The sequence below is a fragment of the Arvicanthis niloticus genome, chromosome 3 (assembly GCF_011762505.2).
Source record: "Arvicanthis niloticus isolate mArvNil1 chromosome 3, mArvNil1.pat.X, whole genome shotgun sequence".
Taxonomy (NCBI): domain Eukaryota; kingdom Metazoa; phylum Chordata; class Mammalia; order Rodentia; family Muridae; genus Arvicanthis; species Arvicanthis niloticus.
In genome coordinates, this window is record NC_047660.1 from 70,843,781 (window position 1) to 70,861,929 (window position 18,149).

At 42.5% G+C, this 18,149-nt stretch overlaps 1 protein-coding gene across 7 annotated transcripts; it reads right to left on the reverse strand.

Annotated features, from left to right (window-relative positions):
- Nucleotides 1–880: 880 nt before the first annotated feature.
- Nucleotides 881–12,961, reverse strand: Cdkn3 (cyclin dependent kinase inhibitor 3). Of its 7 annotated transcripts, none has more exons than XM_076931175.1 (9): nucleotides 12,801–12,916; nucleotides 10,609–10,691; nucleotides 8,337–8,392; nucleotides 7,908–7,952; nucleotides 7,531–7,611; nucleotides 5,034–5,256; nucleotides 3,497–3,528; nucleotides 2,494–2,594; nucleotides 881–1,086 (listed from the first exon to the last, which is right to left on the reverse strand). In XM_076931175.1, the coding sequence occupies exons 1-9, from the start codon at nucleotides 12,807–12,809 to the stop codon at nucleotides 1,000–1,002; spliced, it is 717 nt and encodes a 238-aa protein (XP_076787290.1). In that variant the 5' UTR covers nucleotides 12,810–12,916; the 3' UTR covers nucleotides 881–999. The 7 variants fall into 7 exon arrangements, with proteins under 7 accessions (XP_076787290.1, XP_076787289.1, XP_034354384.1 ...); XM_076931174.1 differs by having other exon boundaries at nucleotides 2,494–2,597; XM_034498493.2 differs by lacking the exon at nucleotides 7,531–7,611 and having other exon boundaries at nucleotides 2,494–2,597; nucleotides 12,801–12,961.
- Nucleotides 12,962–18,149: the final 5,188 nt, after the last annotated feature.

Here is an 18,149-nt window from a genome sequence, read left to right on the forward strand (position 1 = left end):
GACTATCTAAAACTTAACAGGTACTGTGATTTTAAAATTAATTGTAATACCAGAATTGTGAAGGCCAGTCTATAAGTGTAGCCTCATTTAAACAAACAAACAGACAAACAAACAAAGCCTCCAAACATTTGAGATTGTCTTGGGTCCCTGGGTTAAACATTAGATACTAGTGGTGTGTGATTCTTCCATCTTTCTTAGTATTCTCATAAGAGTCTTAACTTCTAGAAGCTGGCTGGGCATGATGGTGCATGCCTTTAATCTCCGCACTTGGGAAGCAGAGGCAGGTGGATCTCTGTGAGTTCAAGACTAACTTGGCTTATGTAGTAAGAGCTTATCTTAAAAAAAAAGAAAGAAAGAAAGAAAGAAAAGAAACATTAAAATAAAAAAAAATCTATTTGTTGTGTATACAAACAATATATTGTTTCCTTGGTGGTGCTGTATGCTGGTGCTCTGGGAGGGAGCTGACTCAAATTCACAGTCCCTTGTAGTTCTGTAAGTCAGTGAAGTAGGAAAAAAACCCAGAATTTCAGGGGAGAAGAGGGTAAGAGTTACTTAAAAGTAGGAAGTAGGGTGTGCTTGTGAGAAGCTTAGTGAATAAAAGTGCTTGTCTGCAAGTCTGCTGGCCTGAATTTAATCCTGGAACCCATGTGGTGAAAGTAGAGAACTGACTCTTGCATGTTGTCCTCTGACCTTCATATAGACTGTTGTGGTTGTGCCCACACAGGTGTGTGTATGTGTATATTAAAGTTAAATATCAATCTTTTTTTGTTTTCTAGACAGTATTTGTGTAGCACTGTGGTTGTCCTGAACTAGATGGACAGCTGTGTCCCAGCTCTGCTGCCCTCTGCTGTGATACAGCACGGATTTCATGACTCAAGCCTTAGGAGGGTCTGTACATAACATTTATGTTCAGGATGGTGGTAGCACTAGGAGTTTGCTCCAATACAATTATGCTGGAGAACTTGGAAACTTCAGATGTGGTTGTCTTTGGGATCTTCATTATCTGGACACAGATCTTGACAGTGAATCTCTTGATGATAGATAGGCAGCTAATTTATCCCGGAATTCATGAAGATAGTTATATTGCTGAAAAAAGAGTAAAGATATGTTGAAATGTACTGCAGAAAACTAGGGCCAGAGTAGACTCCATACTTAGCTAAGAACAAATGCTTCTGAACCTTTTATCAGACTTGGGAAGGGGAGGAGATGCTGGCTGAGACAGGAGGTGGGAGGGGCTCTGTAGACTCCTTCCTTTGCTGCTGGGACTAAGATTAAAAGTGAATCTGCTGCCCAGTGTGGAAGGGCCTACCTTTCTGCTGGTGTTTTTGTCCCTACTGAACAGAGGAGGGCATTCTCTGTAACAACAGTGACGCAGTCTAAGAGCAACTGGTGCTTTTGATGACAGTCCATTTGGAATAATTTATTTAAGTTTAAACATCTTTCCAAAAGATCAGTCTGACAGCCATCATTCCTGATGCTGAACTGCCCCGCTAGCTTTCCTTGGTGAGCGTCCATTAGCCACAAAATACCCAGGTGACAGGCCAACATCCATATTAGTGTGGCCTTCATTCTTGGTGACATGGAAGATGTGACACATGTATAATTCATACAAATCTGACTGGATTTTGTTTGAAAGAGGAAAGTGGAATTTCCTAAATTTGAAGCATTTGGTGTTAACAAAATAAAGGGCACTCTAGTTTCAGAACCTGTGTAGAGAAGTGGATCCGGTAAGGTTTATTTTGTAAATGGCTAGATTTAAACCTTGAGAGGCAGGTTGCTTGACCCGTAAGGGTGAATGAGTATAGTAAGTCTTGGTACTTGATGCTGGACTAGACTCCAACCAGGGAGGCAGACTCAGACACAGGCAGCCAAGGGTGAGGGTTCCTGAGTACCCACTCTGATGGCAACCTAAAGCTGAGACAGTACCTGGCACAGTAAGACAGATGAACTTCAGAGACATGCACAGGTGGTGCCATCAGTGGTCTTTGGTAACATGATTTGTCACAACCTGGGTGTTACTGCTGCCTTGTTTTTCAAGTGTTTAGGAGAATGGAAGGTATCCAGTATCCATGGCAACCGACAGTAAAGTATTGTTGTGCTGTTTTGATAGCATTCATCAACATTTCAGCAGCACAGTAGGATGTATAAATTGCTTGGGATACAAATCGACCCAAGAAATATGTTTATAGTAGCCATTTCCTCACTGACTGTGAGCATCAGCGCAGGCACTGACGGGGCGGAGGCGGAGCAATCACAGATCCTCGGCGTAAAGTGCAGAGTTTATCATCTTCATTGTTTTGTTCAAGTTGGTGGCTTGTGCAGATACCTGGGTTATATTTACACACACACACACACACACACACACACACACACACACACACACACACACACAGGCATCACAGCTTTGGAATTGAGCTTATGGCGCTCTTGCACCCACTACACTGTATTTGAAAGAGGCCACCAATGCAGCACATAGAACAGCCCAGTGCTTACCTTGATGGTCTGAATTGCCCCAGATCCTCTGACATCTCGAAGGCTGTCTATGGCTTGCTGTGGTGAAATTGAGTCAGACAAGTATAGGAGGAGACAAGCAGCTACTGAGAACATGACAGAAGAAATAATAGACTATTAAGAAACCTGTTTGATTTTGTTGCAGACTTGTTATCATGAGCACATGAACTGAAAGACTGAGGCCTTTTATCCTGCACTCTGGAAAGTTAACCTGATCTTAAGAGTTTAGTGTGGCTCATGCTAAACTGCACAGCCGCTAGAAACATTGGCTAACACGTTTCTGTGTGAATGTGTGTTCTATTTCTCCTGTGTGTGCAGCTAGGAATAGAGTTTTGAGTCATGGTAACTGTCTCTGGGGCTGAGGAAAAGAATAGCTTTGCAGAGCAGCTGCACTGTCTTGCATTCCCAGCAGCAGCACAAGGGTCCTGGTTCTCGGGGTGCTCACAGGTTCTTTCTAGTTTTACACACCACAGCCACCCTGCAGGCTGACATTGCTGGGCATCGCTTCCGTGCTTTCTGCTTGTGTATTTTGGGGACATGTTTATTCAGATCCTTTGCTCACTGATTAAATTGCCATATTAGGTGGTATGTATACTGAGTTGTATATTCCCTTATCAAATACATGGTGTGCAATTTTTCTTTTCCCATTCTATGTACAGTCTTTCATTTTGACAGTATTCTTTCTTTTACAAAGGCTGTTAATTTGGATCTTGTTTATCCTGTTTTATAATAATAATTACTACAGTGAGGCATCTCTTGGGCTTTTTTTTTTTTTTTTTTTTTTTTTTTTTTTTTTTTTTTTTGCAGCACACTTTAAAATTCACACACAGTAAATAAGTATACTTTGTTGCTATTGTTTCTTTGTTTGGGGTTTGGTAAACTTACATTGTGCCTTTTTTCTCCTCTAAATAGAAAGTGAGGTAAGGTCCCAAACAGGAGTTTGCCTACTTCAAAATTAAACAGTTAATGAAAATATATTTCTTACCAAGGCAAGATCTTCCAAGTCCTCCATAACAGCTGAAAGGAAAAGAAAGTTTTGAAGTTTGTCTATTTTCATTTTCTCCCGAGTTACAACTCAAGATTTCCTCTCTCTGCTTACTGTTTTCGTCTCCAGCTCCGGGTGCAGCACCCTGCACTCAGAGATTAGCATTGCTGAGTTAATCACCGGAAACCGTGTATGCTCATGTTGGGAGGTATTCTGAATTCCTCTAAGGTCAAAGAAGGCCTAGTGACTACTGAACCCCAAACCCTACATCTGAGAAGTGGAACATTAAACAAGTAGATTTTTGGTAAAATCTGAGTGGTTCTGGAGCAAGTGCCAACCACACAATAATCCTTCCTCTGTCTCAACCGCAAAGTAGCAAGTCACAGAGGACTAGAGAGAGGCTCGGATCCTGACACTGGCCAAGGTCCTTGAGCTTGCTTTCTTACCTTTTATCTGTGAAATGGTGTTACTAATAGAACCTATATCAGAGTGAGGGGTGATGAGGCAGTGTTTATAAAGGGCTCAGAACAGACTGGAGAGAGAGAAACCTCTGAGTGCTAGTGGACATGACTGTCAAGATCTCAACAGTTCTGCAGAACTACACCTTCCAGAGTAACAACGAGCAAAGTTGGAGAACATTCCTTTAAATCACTTGCAAAGATCCCCAAAAGTATATTGTAAGGAAATAAGGAAAAGCCCAGCTATTAGATGCCTTTAGCTTAGGGAAGCCTGAAGCATCTTCCCAATGCAGGGTCACCCATCCACCTAGCTTTTCTGTTTAAGCATCAGGTGGGGATTTTGGCTGCTGGAACCTGCTGGGGTAGAGTTTGCTGAACCTCACTAAACCTTGATGTCTGCAAAGATACAAGTTGCTTTAGGATCTTTGGAAAAACAAGTTTAGAATCTGTTTGAAAAATGGGCCTAAACATTCTTATTTTTTAATAGCTACATCTGATACTATTTTGTATATACTTAGAAAGAAATTATACACAGTTGTGTATTCTGAAATTTTGCCTTTGTGTTACCTCATGATGGGTGTGCTGTTTTTTAATGGGACTCCACCATGGGAGATTTTTTTCATGGGAGCTGGGGGTCAACCTCAGACCCTCACAGTTGAGTGGCTCCACAGCCCGTTGAAGTCATATTTCAAAAGACTGCTTACTGATTAGGGATTTTTTTTTTTTCTGAGAATTTTGAAAGACAAGCAAGTGACTTCCTTGCTCTTGAAAACAACTGACAGGCTAAGGTGACACATTAGGAGACATGACAGAGCAAGAGCAATGCCATACACTTTGGTGGAGACAAGAGGAAAGGACAATGCTTCTCCAAACACTGGCAACTCTGCTCTTTGCCAGTACCCTTGAAGTGTTACAGTTATAGGAAGTGTGTGAGTGCTTCCCCCCTCCCTCCGAGACCAGCCTTGCACTTTCCAAGCATTGGCTTTGTCCTGACAGCAGAGGAGGGAGGTCAAGCTGAGCAGCTCAAGGAGTCATTGTGACTGGTGTGTTGCTTGTGTGGTATCCAGGGAAGAACGTACTGTATCAGGGTTTTCCGGTTGTTTTTGAGGCAGGTGGCCAGCTCCTCCATGATTTCCCAGCAGCTGCCGATGTCGGGAGTCCCTCCATCTGGGATCGGATGATGATGGGTGACAATTCCATATTGTTGGTAGAGGTCCAGAAGGTTTGGGACTCTATATTTTGACAGTTCCCCTCTGGTGCAGAAAACAAACACGTCTTGGATCCCGTAGCTCTTTAGTTCCTCTGCCAACAGACCAACACAGATGCGTGCATAAAACAGGACACATTTAAATATGATCAAGAGAATATGGAGTTATATTCTTCAACCAAACTAGTATAAGTATGAAATATCTAATGAAAATACTTGAAACAGAAGCTGATTAGAATTAAACCAGATTGACTTATGAATGAATTTCAGGATTGGCTGATGGTATTGATATTCTTGAGTAAAAACTTGTTTTTTTTTTTTTTCCCCTTTCAATAAATACTGTCTTTAATAATTAGTATTTAAACTTTTAAGACGGTTGTGAGCCAACATGTGGTTTCGGGGAATTGAACTCAGGACCTCTGGAAGAGCAGTCAGTGCTCTTAACCACTGAACCATCTCTCTAGCCTCCTTAAACTCTTTTTTGTTGTTGTTGTTTGTTTGTTTGTTTGTTTCGAGACAGGATTTCTCTGTATAGCCCTGGCTGTCCTGGAATTCACTCTGTAGACCAGGCTGGCCTCGAACTCAGAAATCCACCTGCCTCTGCCTCTCAAGCGCTGGGATTAAAGGCGAGCGCCACCACCGCCCGGCCTCCTTAAACTCTTAAGGAATAGATACCACTATTTTTAAGTCTTCTCCCCTACCCCCATGGAATCAGGCATGTTGACACTCAGGCAAGCATCATAAATTATCTCCAGTCATCTCCTGTATTCTTCCCCTGTTCTGCACCATACCACACCAATGTGGATTTACCTCTGTTGACTAGGTCTTGAGAAAAAAGGCATTAGCTGCACTAATCTTATATGGTTTAGCTGTTCTCATTTTAATCGTGGGAACCAAGAAATATTTCTATAGGATTTTATACTGGAACTTAAAAAATATTTTCTTTTTTAAACTGTGCATATAAATGTTTGTCAGGATGGGGGTATATGCATGTGTGTACAGGTGCCTGTGGAGGCTAGATGAGGGCTTTGGGTCTCTGGGATCTGGGATTACAGGTGGACATAAGCTACCCCATGTGGGCTCTGGGAACTGAATGCTGGTCATCGGCAAAAGCAGCACCCACTTTTAACCACTGAGCAATCTCTCCAGCTTCTGGACCTTCGTTATGACACTATTCATTCTGAATTATTTATTTCAAAATAAATAATTCCCAGCGCCAACTGTGGACATTCCTCTACCCAAGTACAAAGCCTTTGAAGTATAAAGCATACACCTTGTTTCAAAGACAGAAGATCAAAATGATCTTACTAATAGTTTACATGATTTCATATTTCCTCTTGTGTGTGTATATATGATATGTGATATTCCTATTACATGTAATATATACATAATAGGAAAGTAAAACCGAGATGATGTGGGGGAAGGAAAGGATCGAAAGAGAGAAGGAAGGCAGAAATGAAGGGACTGTGGCCTAAACATCGTATATTTTAACAACTGTAAAAGGATTTTAACATGTAATTAAGTTAATAAAGCTTTCAGAAGAGGGAGTAATTTTCTATAATGTCAGCAGTCCACATTAGATAAATTATAATATGGTGGTTTTCAGATTTTCCCAGAGGACACATCACAGGGATGTTCTAGGTCTTCCTCACCAAATGTTTTGATCTGTTCTATATAATGGATTCTATGTGTGACTTCATTGTTTAAAAGAAAAGTTAATGAAAAAACTAGATCTTTCTATACAAGCCACTAAATTAATAGGAAATCCCAAACAGTGTAATATTAGTTTTGAACCAGTGGTTTAAATATTTGCTTATAACTTACATGTCCTCCAAATGTAACGTGTAAGTTATTTCCTGTCCCTGTATGTACAACATGTCTGTAGATTCCACAAGGGTCAATTCAAGTAGTAGTCTCTTTTCATCTTTTTTTGTTTTTGATACAGGGTCTTATTACAGAGCTCTGGGTAGCCTGGAGCTTGCTTTGTAGACCAGGCTAGGCTTGAACACAGAGATCTACCTGCCTCTTTGCTGGGATCAAAAGTGTGTGCCACCATGCCTGAATTTCTTTTCATCTTTTTGAGAGGTAAGAAATAAAGTACACTAATGAACTAATATTCCAGAACAAGTATCATAAAGTATTAGGACTTTAAAAACTCTGTTGGTCAGCATCAAACTGTGTGGATATTTATTTCCTGTGTGATAAGGCTCTTGGTGTTAAGTAGGTTACACTATGCCATAAAGCACTGTAGAATTTCACATTTGTTTCTGTCATGTAACATGCAGGTGGAAGGCTGGGGTGTGATTAGTGGAGGCTGCAGTGGCATGGACATCCGTGAGCAGGGAAGTGATTCATGCTGCCTTGCCCACCTGCAAGCTGGCTTTCTTCATCTGATCGAGGGTGGATCCCTAGGCTCCCAGCTTGGGCTTCATTTTTTGACACAGCATAGTCTGCAAGGAACAGTGCGTTCAGCTTACGGGCACTGCAGTGTGTGGGTTTTCTATTTACATACTTTTCTCCCTCAAACAGACATATAGTCTGTCATCAAAATTTGTGCACGTAACTAGGACTGTGAAAAACAAAGTTTTGTTCAGATAAATGGTGAGCCCTTGGGCTCATCACAAATCCTCTTCACATTTGAGAAGTTCCTAAGAATTTATTTTATATATTGAGAAGAGATTATATTCTGACAGATGTTCAGGCTTAAAACAAGACTAGCAGTAGGCTTCTGTCACAGTGAACCTACCTGTATCTTTCTGAATATTTCTTCTAACATCTTTAAATTTACAACCTATAGATAAGGCAAGTAAAGAAACAATTAGTTTGTGGTTGTATAAGAAAGTATATTTGAACATACAGACAAGCTACCATAGAAAGTCATTTCACATGGCTATTCAGGTTTCAATTCCATTTTAAATGCACATATTAATTTCTAGACTCTCAGCATAGCTGTGAGGATTGGCACATTTCACTGAAGGAGTCCAGTTGCAGGAGCTCCTGGCCATGGTCTTGTCTCACTGAACTGGGTAAGTTAGAAATGTAGTCCTGGATACAGGAGGTGTTCCTGCAGGCTTCTCTAAAACAAGCTCACCTGTCTGTATGCACTGAGCCACCTGTCAGCACATCAGAATCTCCTTCATCTTAGTACGGAAGCCACCTGAATGTTGTTACCTACCTGGAAGAGCACATACACCAAGAAACTGAGAACAATTCACTCGTGACAGAGGTAGCCTGTGAAGAGAAATTTATCAAGCTTAGGTTTTAAAACTGTATAAATGGACGTTGAGCCTGCCCAACAAGAGCCTGCCACAGAGTAAGGAAGGCTGCTTTAACATTTTACAGCAGTCACAAAACCCCAGTCCATAGTTACACATGTGGGGAACAAGAAAGGCCTACAGTGAGCAAAAGTATGGAAACAGGGATTTCTTGACTTAAATGCCAATTACATCTTAAAGAGCAAGTTAAGAGTTTACCACAGGGCTGGAGACATGGCTCAGCCATTAAGAGCACTGACTGCTTTTCCAGAGGTCCTGAGTTCAATTCCCAGCAACCACGTGGTGGCTCACAACCATCTGTAATGGGTACCGATGGCCTCTTCTGGTGTGTCTGAAGACAGTTACAGTTTATACCCATATAAATAAAATAAATAAATCTTTTTTAAAAAAAAGAAAGAGTTTACCATGAAGGTAATGGTTCCTGGATACGCCACAGAGAGCCAGTGACCCTGTGGTATTATCCCCCAAACTTAGGGCCAGATGTTTTTCAGTTTCGAGATGCTAGAAGGATTGCATAGACTTGACCAACTGAGCATCCCAGTCCAAATACCTAAAAGTCAAAATGCTCAAAATAAAAATATCGTTTCAAGTGCTCCTGTGATTCTCACAAAAGTTTTGAGTTTGGGCTATTTCAGAATCAGAGGTAAAGGTGCGCAGTCAACGGTAACCTTAGTGAAGGAGCTGGAAAATTCCATCTTAATATTAATTTTGCAATGTTAAGCTTTTTTGGTAAAATCACCTTATAGATATAATTTCATATGAAGAGAACAGGATGCCATTCTTTATTGTCAATACTTGGAAAATGTTTCTAGAACTCACAGTCCTAGTTTACAGTTCCAGGGACAGAGGCTCCTCATCTGTGTCAGATGAGTTCTGAGAAAAGCCAGAGCCATCACAGAAACAGCTGGGATGAAAAACTAGATTTAGTTTTGAATAAAAAGTAATGCTTATTTGATGACAGAAAAAAAAAAAAAAAAAAAGACAATACTCAGTCCTCACTCTTCCTGTGTAGGGGAAGGGTGTTTCCTTGAGAGATCAGAACTTTAATTTTCTGTGCTGGAGCATGAGTAGATAAATGGCTAAGCCATATCCTGGTAAGACCTCTGGCTTTATGGGGATGGGATTTAGTTGCTGGTTGCAGACACCCTGGTGTGAACATATGTCTCATGCCAAGACTTGAGAATTGATTGATGGGGACACTTTGATTGTAACAATTGATGTTGGTCCACCTGACTGCACTAAGAACTGCCTAAGGGATTGGTAAGGTGCACCTGTCCCGGAGGTCCTAACCTAAAGAATGGACTACAGGAAGGTGATGGGGAAGAGTGCTTGGCTGACTGGAAAACATGTTGTTGGGGCATGTCCCTCCCTGGCTACTACATGTTACTATTCTACTCTGCTTCCTGGCAACCATGGTCTGAATTCCTGTGTCCCGCCATGCACCTGCCCCCTGCTACAGTGGATGGAAATCTCAAAAATGATGGGCTGAAATGAATCTTCCCTCCCTTAAGTCATGTTTGTTGGGTAGAAATAGTTATACTGATGCAGCTTTTATTTAAATGGTCTGTTGATAGACACATCACCATGACCAATAGTTCTGTGTATTAAACAGGATTTAACTTACTGATTAATTATTAAATATCCCATTCTGGGCATTACTGTTTCTCTCAGATGCATTTTTTTTTGTTTTTGCTTTTTGTTTGTTTGTTGAGACTGGGTTTCTGTGTAGCCCTGGCTGTACTGGAACTCGCTCTGTAGACCAGGCTGGCCTTGAACTCATGAGTTCCACCTTTCCACCTGCCTCTGCCTCCCGAGTGCTGGGATTAAAGCTGTGTGCACCACCACCCAGATGGTACTACTGTCTCTCTAACTCTAAGAGAATATATAGATCTTTGTTAGAGATCATTTTAAAAAACCTTCCTCGATTTACTTGCAGCTACAAAGAGGTTTTTTTTTTTTTTTTTTTCTCAATGTCTAAAGGATTAAAAGAGGGAAGTGTAGTTTCATTTCCTATCAGATAATAAAATAAATCATGGAGTAAGAAAATCTCTTAAAGATTAAAACTCTTTAACTGGAACAGAGAATACTTGAGATTTTCAGTTACAAGCATGAACTTGCCGAAATATGATGTAACATCAGATATTATAACTCACCACTGAAATGCTGACATACCATGAAATTTGAATTGGAGTCTGTTCATCGTCAACAGGCTCTTCGTCTGAAGAATCAAACTCACTTGCTTGTATTGAAATGGGCTTCAAAAGAAATGCTATATTAAATTACTAAAAGGAACATTTGTATATAGTTTCCACATAGCAGAACCATGATTAAACACCCACTGAATTAATATTTGCAGTTTTCTCGGTCACTAATCTGGGCTATCAGATCAGCAATATTAATAATAAAGTATTACTGTTGACTGTTTGATTAATCACAACACTGTACATTGGGTAAAATTAGATTTGCACCAAAAGAATATCTGTCTCCTGGAACTGGTCCTTGGATATTGTCAGACAAGGCACCTGAGTTTATCCTGGATCAGTTTTCCTCAATTCTGAAGTATGATTTGCCCATTCTGTCTCAGACATTTCTTAGACCTTCTTCTTTGCATGCTCTGAAGACCTGAAGACCCTGTGATACACTGTCTATCTTTAGCATAGCTAAGGAGACAGCGATGGGCAAGATTACAGAATGGCGAAAGTGTTAATCTAGCAGAAACCATGCACTGTGAAGCGGAAGGGTTGACTGACTATTTAGGGAGCATAAAGGGTTTCACAGAGGCCATTGAGCTAAGCTCTGAAGAAACTGCAGGTTTCTACGTAGACTGGGAAGTTAAAGCAGTCAGTGTGAAAATTCAAGAGCTGAGCCAGGCATGATGGTGCAAGGCTTTGATGTTAGCACTGAGGAGACTGAGGCACAAGTTCTAGAGCAATGGTGTACATGGCCAGGCTGGCTCAAAAGAAAACACAATAGAACATATGGGTGAAGGGGTGGAGGATTGTGTATGATTGTGTATTCAGTAGAGATGATGCAGACGAGACAAAGCCAGTGAGCACTGCTCACCCCCTTTCTAAAATAATAATAATAATAATAATAATAATAATAATAATAACCCCATATTGCCTAGCAATGGAGTAGACATATAGATGAGCCAGTCTCCACTTAATCTTTATGAATTACTGGATTACAACAATCCAGATGGACCTTATATGCTGATCTAAGCAGATATAAGTCAGTTCCCGATGGAGTATTTCTACATGGAAGAAAAAAAATACCCTTCCCACTTCCTAGTTGGAACCATCTGAGATCAGGCATTTGAACAATAAATGTATTAAAGAAACATCAGTTTTAATGAGTGTCAAGAGGAGAAAGTATACTGTGGCTGAGTGATTCCCACATCAGTCCAAAATGGGACTGATTTACACCTTCCCAGGCAGCAATGGACTACTCAGTCCTGTGAGCCAGAGACAGACCTCAAGAGAGGAGGAAATAGCGGGCTCTACTTGTGTTCAATCCCTCTATACCAGAGGTCAGATAGCTTTCTCTTCCTTTTCTGACCATGGAATCGGTAGGCAGGAGTGAAGGCCAGCTGACACAGTGAACACAGGACTTACAAGAGTAACCACCTGACTGCTTGGCTTTCAAGCTCTTCTATGAAGGTCTTGCTGGAGGAACAGTGATAACTGACTTAACTATAGATAGGGGTTTCTTTGGATTGCTCTTTGGTATAAAACTCAACGAAAACCAAAAATGAAGCCTTTAAGTAGGGTGTCAGCTATGAGGTAGAAACTAGGTCAGGTGGGGCTTCCAACTCATGGCTAAGACCCCTTTTCTTTCTCCTGTAAAACAAGATTTTAAGCTTGTGTGACCCATTCACTCCATCCCTCCCAGCCAGGTGTGGATAAATCCTAACAGGTTAGATGTCCCTGCTTTCCTCAGGCCCAGGGATTCTGACCTGCAGGAAATAGGATGCTGTACCAAGAGGTCTCTGAGGGAGGGTAGCTATCGTGATGTCAACCCACAAACGGGTCGTGACAGCCTCTGCAGCTGAGGCATCCAGCCACCCACAAACCCGGCCGTGACAGCCTCTGCATCTGAGGCATCAAGCCGCCCACAAACCAGGTGGTGACAGCCTTTGCATCCGATCTGTCAAGCTGAATGGCTTGGCCCTCGCTGACAGGGCCGTCGTGAGCCCCCACAGGCGGTCAGCAAACCGCAGTGCCACAGCTCCGCCACTCCGCCTTCCGGACGCGCAGGGCGGTTACTGTGGGAGTCGCACCGCTGGCCTCCCAGCAACGCAGCCGAGGCCGGCCAGCGTCTGCCCCAGTGGCGAGGATCCTTCGGGTCCCGTCGGCCCCACTCACCGGCTTCATCGCGGGTCGCCACACGCAGCAACCAGTGCCGCCGCCCTCACAGAATCCACTACGCGGCCCGCGACGAGCCCGCCACCGTCAGCCCATTGGTCCGCCCTCGTGGGAGGTGGCGCGGGGCGTGCTAGCAACCAATCATATCCTCGCTCTGTTTCTTACTCCGCCTTTGAGTAAGGCCTTTGACTGCTCATTGGTTCGGAGGAAGTCTTTGAAAAACGCGCGGAAGGAGGGCCCGGAAGAAAGTGGATTGGCTGGAGGGCCCCGCCCCTCCGCCAGTTGGGGGCGTGGATGTAGCAAGGGGCGGGGCGAAGTGGTTCCTCACAAGCCTAGCGCTTTGGAGACTTTCTTGACTTCTTTTCTGAATGGTACCGATTTGTCGGCTTTCTTAAAGTTTTCTTTTAAATTATTTTAACTTTAAGGGCGTGGTGATTGTTGGCGGAGAGCCCTTCATCGGAGGCGTCCATGTGAAAACTGTCACAGCAGTCATATCGAGTCTTGTAGATATATGGAGAATACTAAACAAAGAGTATAAGCATATTTGACATTGTTTTTTACCATTCTAGGATGTACACAAGTTAATGTGTAGATCAGCCTTCCTGTTTGCCAAATAGAAATGTGCTAATATTGTATGAAAAGGAGATAAAATGATATGGCGGGGGTGGGGCGGGGGGGTGTCTACCTTGGCAGGCTTCTACACAATCAGTACCAATATAAAACTGTGCCCTGAGCCAGCTACTGGGCTCAGGAACTGAACTAGGGTCTTCTCCGAGAGCACTACATGTTCTTTACTGATGAATCTTCTCTCCAGGATTCCTCCAAAGCCCCCTTCCAATTTCAGTTTTCATTTAGCTGGCTATGGAAAGAAAGTCAACTGGAGCAATAGTATCTTGGAATTTGAGAAAAGCAGAAAGTTCCTCTGTTACCCTTAGTCAAAGTCAGTGGACACAGGGCTAGTAGGTAGGGAAAGAAGACAGCACGACTTTGCCTAGAAATCACATTAGTCAGGATCCTCCGGGGAAATAGGAGAGAGAGAGAGAGAGGAGAGAGAGAGAGAGAGAGAGAGAGACAGACACAGAGAGAGAGACAGAGAGCGACCCTTCTTTGACTTTGGGATGCTGGTGAGTTCAAAATCCTGGTGAGTGAGAGGTTAGTGGCTGTTGACTCAGAAGATTATAGTTCAAGTTCAAAGGGAGGCCGTTGTGGGACCAGGAAGAGTCTGTAAATGAACTGTGAAAAACATAAGCCAAAGAATCCTCCTTGTGAAAGGAAAGGCTTATCTTTTGAAGTATTCAGGCTTTCATCTGAGTACTCTGGAAGACAATCTGCTTTGCCCAAGGTCTACCAACTTAAATGTAAATTATACCCCTAATAGTCATACTAGTGTTTTTCCAAATATCTGAGCACTTGCCTTAGCCAGTTCAATGCATATCTTAGGATTTCTCTTGCTGCAACTAAACACCATGACTGAAAAGCAAATTGGGGAGGAAAGGGTTTATTTAGCTTACACTTCCACACTGCTTTTCATTGTTGAAGGAAGTCAGGTCAGGAACTTGGAAGCAGGAGCTGATGCAGAGGTCATGGAGGGGTGCTGTTTATTGGCTTCCTTCCCCTGGCTTGCTCAGCCTGTTTTCTTATAGAAGGCAGGACCACCATCCCAGGGATAGCACCATCAACCATGGACTGGAACCTCCTCCACTGATCACTTATTGAGAAAATGCCTTATAGCTGTATCTCATGGAGACATTTCATCACCTGAGGCTCCTTCCTCCCTGATGACTGGCTTATGTCAAAACAGGCAAGTACAGTGCACAAAATGGACATGGAGATCTGCTGGGATTTTCTGTAGTCAGTGAACACTTTTAGATTCATGCTGTCCATTATTGGGAAGTTCTAGAAACTTGGAGGAAGCTGTGTGTGAAACTTTCTCCTTTTACTATGGAATGTTGATGAGTTCAAAATCCTCATTTGAGGGAGTAGGTCTCTAAGGGTGGACATTGACCCCTTTCTACTACCAGTGGCCCCTTGTGATCTCTCCACCATGGTGTGCGTTGTTCTGCCTCTCTAAGCCCACTCATGTGACACAATGAGACATCTGTAACAGTGGGCCAGAAGAAACCCTCCCGTAAGTTGTCTACACCAGGCATTTTGTTCACTGTGAAGCAAAAGTAGTCAACACAACACATCTGTATAGCTTTTAGGAAATGAGTCCTGAGTTTCCTTTTTAAAGATTTATTTCTTCTTACTTTATGCATATGTATAAGTGTGTGCATGCATATATGTGCACCATGTACATGCCTTGTGCCCATAAGGGCCAGAAGTGGGCTTTGAATCCACTGGACTTACAGGCAGTTGTGAATTGTCTTAATTGGATGCTGGGAACGGGACTCAGGCCTGTAAAAGCAGCAAGAACACAGGTCAGAGTCACCTCTTCAGCGCCATCAGCTTGTTTCTATGCTGGTTGCATTCTAACTGAAGCTTTCAAATCACCTGTTCTTCTATGGCAAAGAAGAGATACTAGGTATTAGTTACAGATCTGCTAGATGGCACAAGCGAGCTGGAAGAATTCTCTCATGCCTCTCCGTTTCCTGACTGGATAAAACAAGACCTGCTGCCTTAAGCTTTTGCCATCAGGACCTTCCTGTAACTAGAGACTGTATCCTCAAATTGTGAACCAAATAAAGCCTTTCTCCTTTAAGTGGATTTTGTCAGGATATTTCATCATAGGAATAGGAAAAGGAACTGGAAAAAATGCTCTTTAGCACAGTTTCTGATAGCATTCTTGTTCCCCGAAACCTCATAAGCCAGGCTTCCACTGTCTGCATTTTCCTTGGGATTGTAAACTTCTATATTTCTGCCAGAATGACGCTGTAGGTGCTGGTTACAACTCTAGGGATTTTCTAGCCCGAATCTGCAAACTCGTCCACATTGTCTTAGTTAGGGTTCCATTACTGTGACCAAGGCAACTCTTATAAAGGACAACATTTAATTGGGGCTGGTTTACAGTTTCAGAAGTTCAGTTCATTATTATCCTGGTGGGAAGCACAGCAGAGTTCTATATCTTGATCCAAAGGCAACCAGGAAAGACTGTCTTTTGCAGGCAGCCAGGAGGGTCGTCTCTTAAGCATTGGGTAGAGCTTGAACACTAAGAGCCCTGAAAGCCCGCCTACACAGTGACAGGCTACATCCAACAAGGCCACACCTCCTACTAGAGTACTCAGATATCTAAGAGGAGTCCCTGTGAGGATCCAGTATTGACAATGTGGCAGAAGCCAGAGGCCTTGAACCAGACCAGTGAGTCATTACAATGAACATTTACAAGTGAGAAGTGTGGACAAAAGAATATACTGTGTGGTAGGTAGGTACACTGACATCTTCCACAGTGAGATTTTTTTCCTTCTTTTGTGAGTGAGGTTGGAAAGGCAGAAGGTGGGTACAAAGGGACAGGGAGATGAATGGGATTAGTAGGGTGCATGATGCGAAATTCACAAAGAATAAAATGTTACATAAAAAGAAAAAAAAAGTATGTTCAGCAGGTCAAAAAGTCTCCAATCTTTTCTGATGGTTGGAAATCTGAGTTTGGGAGTTTATTAGCAAAGCAAAGCTATTCATTAAACTTCTGAAAGTCCAGTCGGGGAGATGGTCAGTCGTTAAGAGCCCTGGCTGCTCTTGGAGATGACCTGAGTTCAGTTCCTACAATCGTACACCAAAGCTGTTCACAGAGACTTGTAACTCCAGTTCTGGGGGACCTGATGCCCTTTTTTGGCCTCTGAGAACACCCACATGTGACATATGTTGCTACAGACACACATATATACGTATAAAATTTAAAAAATAAAAGATTTTGAAATTCTAAGTGTGTCCCTAGCCGCTCTCCATCTTTCCATGTTCTCTCCTCTTTCCTGTAGCTTCGACGAGTAAAAAAAATCACAGTAAAACCCATCAGCTCTGGGGACTGGTTTTGTTTTCCACACTCAATAGTTTGCATTTCAGTTCACCAGTTGCTGCAGAAGGCCACTGTGCTCTTTGGGCTCTCTCTCCTTTGCAGTTTTAGACTATTTTACATCAATTTTTAGCGTACATCTAGATAACACAAAGCTATTCTTTTTATTTATCTTTTAGGAAAATGATCTCCCCGGGCTTGGCCTTCAATGATGAAGACGACCGGTTCCAAGGCAGATTCAGATTCCCACAGGAGCATAAGGGGTGGTGGTTACTGTGGCAGAGCACAGTTGGGGTGAAGAAAAAAGGGCGGAAAGTTTGAATCCCCCTCCCCGCCCCCCAGTTTCTCTAAAGCTTTCGTCTCATACTGCAGCCTTTTCAGACCTCCGACCATCATGGAGGATGATAGATTACCTCAAAACTCCACAGAGACTTCACAGTTCACAGCACACGCAGGGCAGCTGCCGTTCCGTATACTGGGGAACTCCAAGACATCCAGGCATGAAACATGTGTCGCCTTCTGCCCCTCCAGACTTGCTTTTCCTTTTAAATGCTTTTTGCCATATCCCGGGAGGTGAGTCAGGATTGTCCTAGAGCATCCCGCTTGGATGCCCGCTGGATTGGGGCGGGGCTTCCCTATGTTCACTTCACAGATGTTTGCTGATTCATTGTGATCACCAGGGTCTAGTTGTGGGGTTGGCCTCTTACTTGTGCTTTATTAGAATGAAAAACCACAAGCAAAAGCAGAGGAGATCTTATAGAAAGGTGCACGAGGCAAATCCTGGAGGAAACTAGGTCCAAACTTCAAAGATTTCTCCCGGGGAAGGCACACAGGATATATTTAATTTCCTCACTGATAGGTTTGACGCTAATGTGACGAATTGTTAACTAAAAAAAACCTCATTAGGCAACGAGCAGGGCTCTTATAGGGTGCTGTGCACATAGGCAGAGACGGGAGGTAATGGGAAGCTTCAGAGCTATAGTGTGCCGACTCCTGGACAAAAACAAACAGACAAACCAAACCAAAAAACCCAACCAAACAACAACAACAACAAAACAAAACAAACAAAAACAAAATAAGACAAAAAACCCAACCAAAGAACAACAAAACAAAAAAAACCAAACCAAAAAAGCCCAACCAAACAACAACAACAACAAAACAAAACAAACAAAACCACAATAAGACAAAAAATCCAACCAAGGAATAACAAAACAAACAAACCAAACCAAACCAAAAAACTCAACCAAACAAAAACACAACAAAACAAAAACAAAATAAGAAAAAAAACCAAACAACCAAAGAACAACAAAACCGACAAACCAAACCAAATCAAAACCAAAACAGCAACAACAAAAAACAATAAACAAGAAGAAACCAGTCCTCCTTCTGCTGAAGAATTCAAG

Bases quoted from the DNA above. Each gene is read 5' to 3' on its own strand.
- Cdkn3 (XM_076931174.1), bottom strand. The intron at 7,953-8,336 runs GTAGGTAACAAC...CCTTATCTATAG, and splicing joins TGGTGTATGTGCTCTTCCAG to GTTGTAAATTTAAAGATGTT. The intron at 3,529-5,033 runs GTACGTTCTTCC...TTTTCCTTTCAG, and splicing joins AACCGGAAAACCCTGATACA to CTGTTATGGAGGACTTGGAA.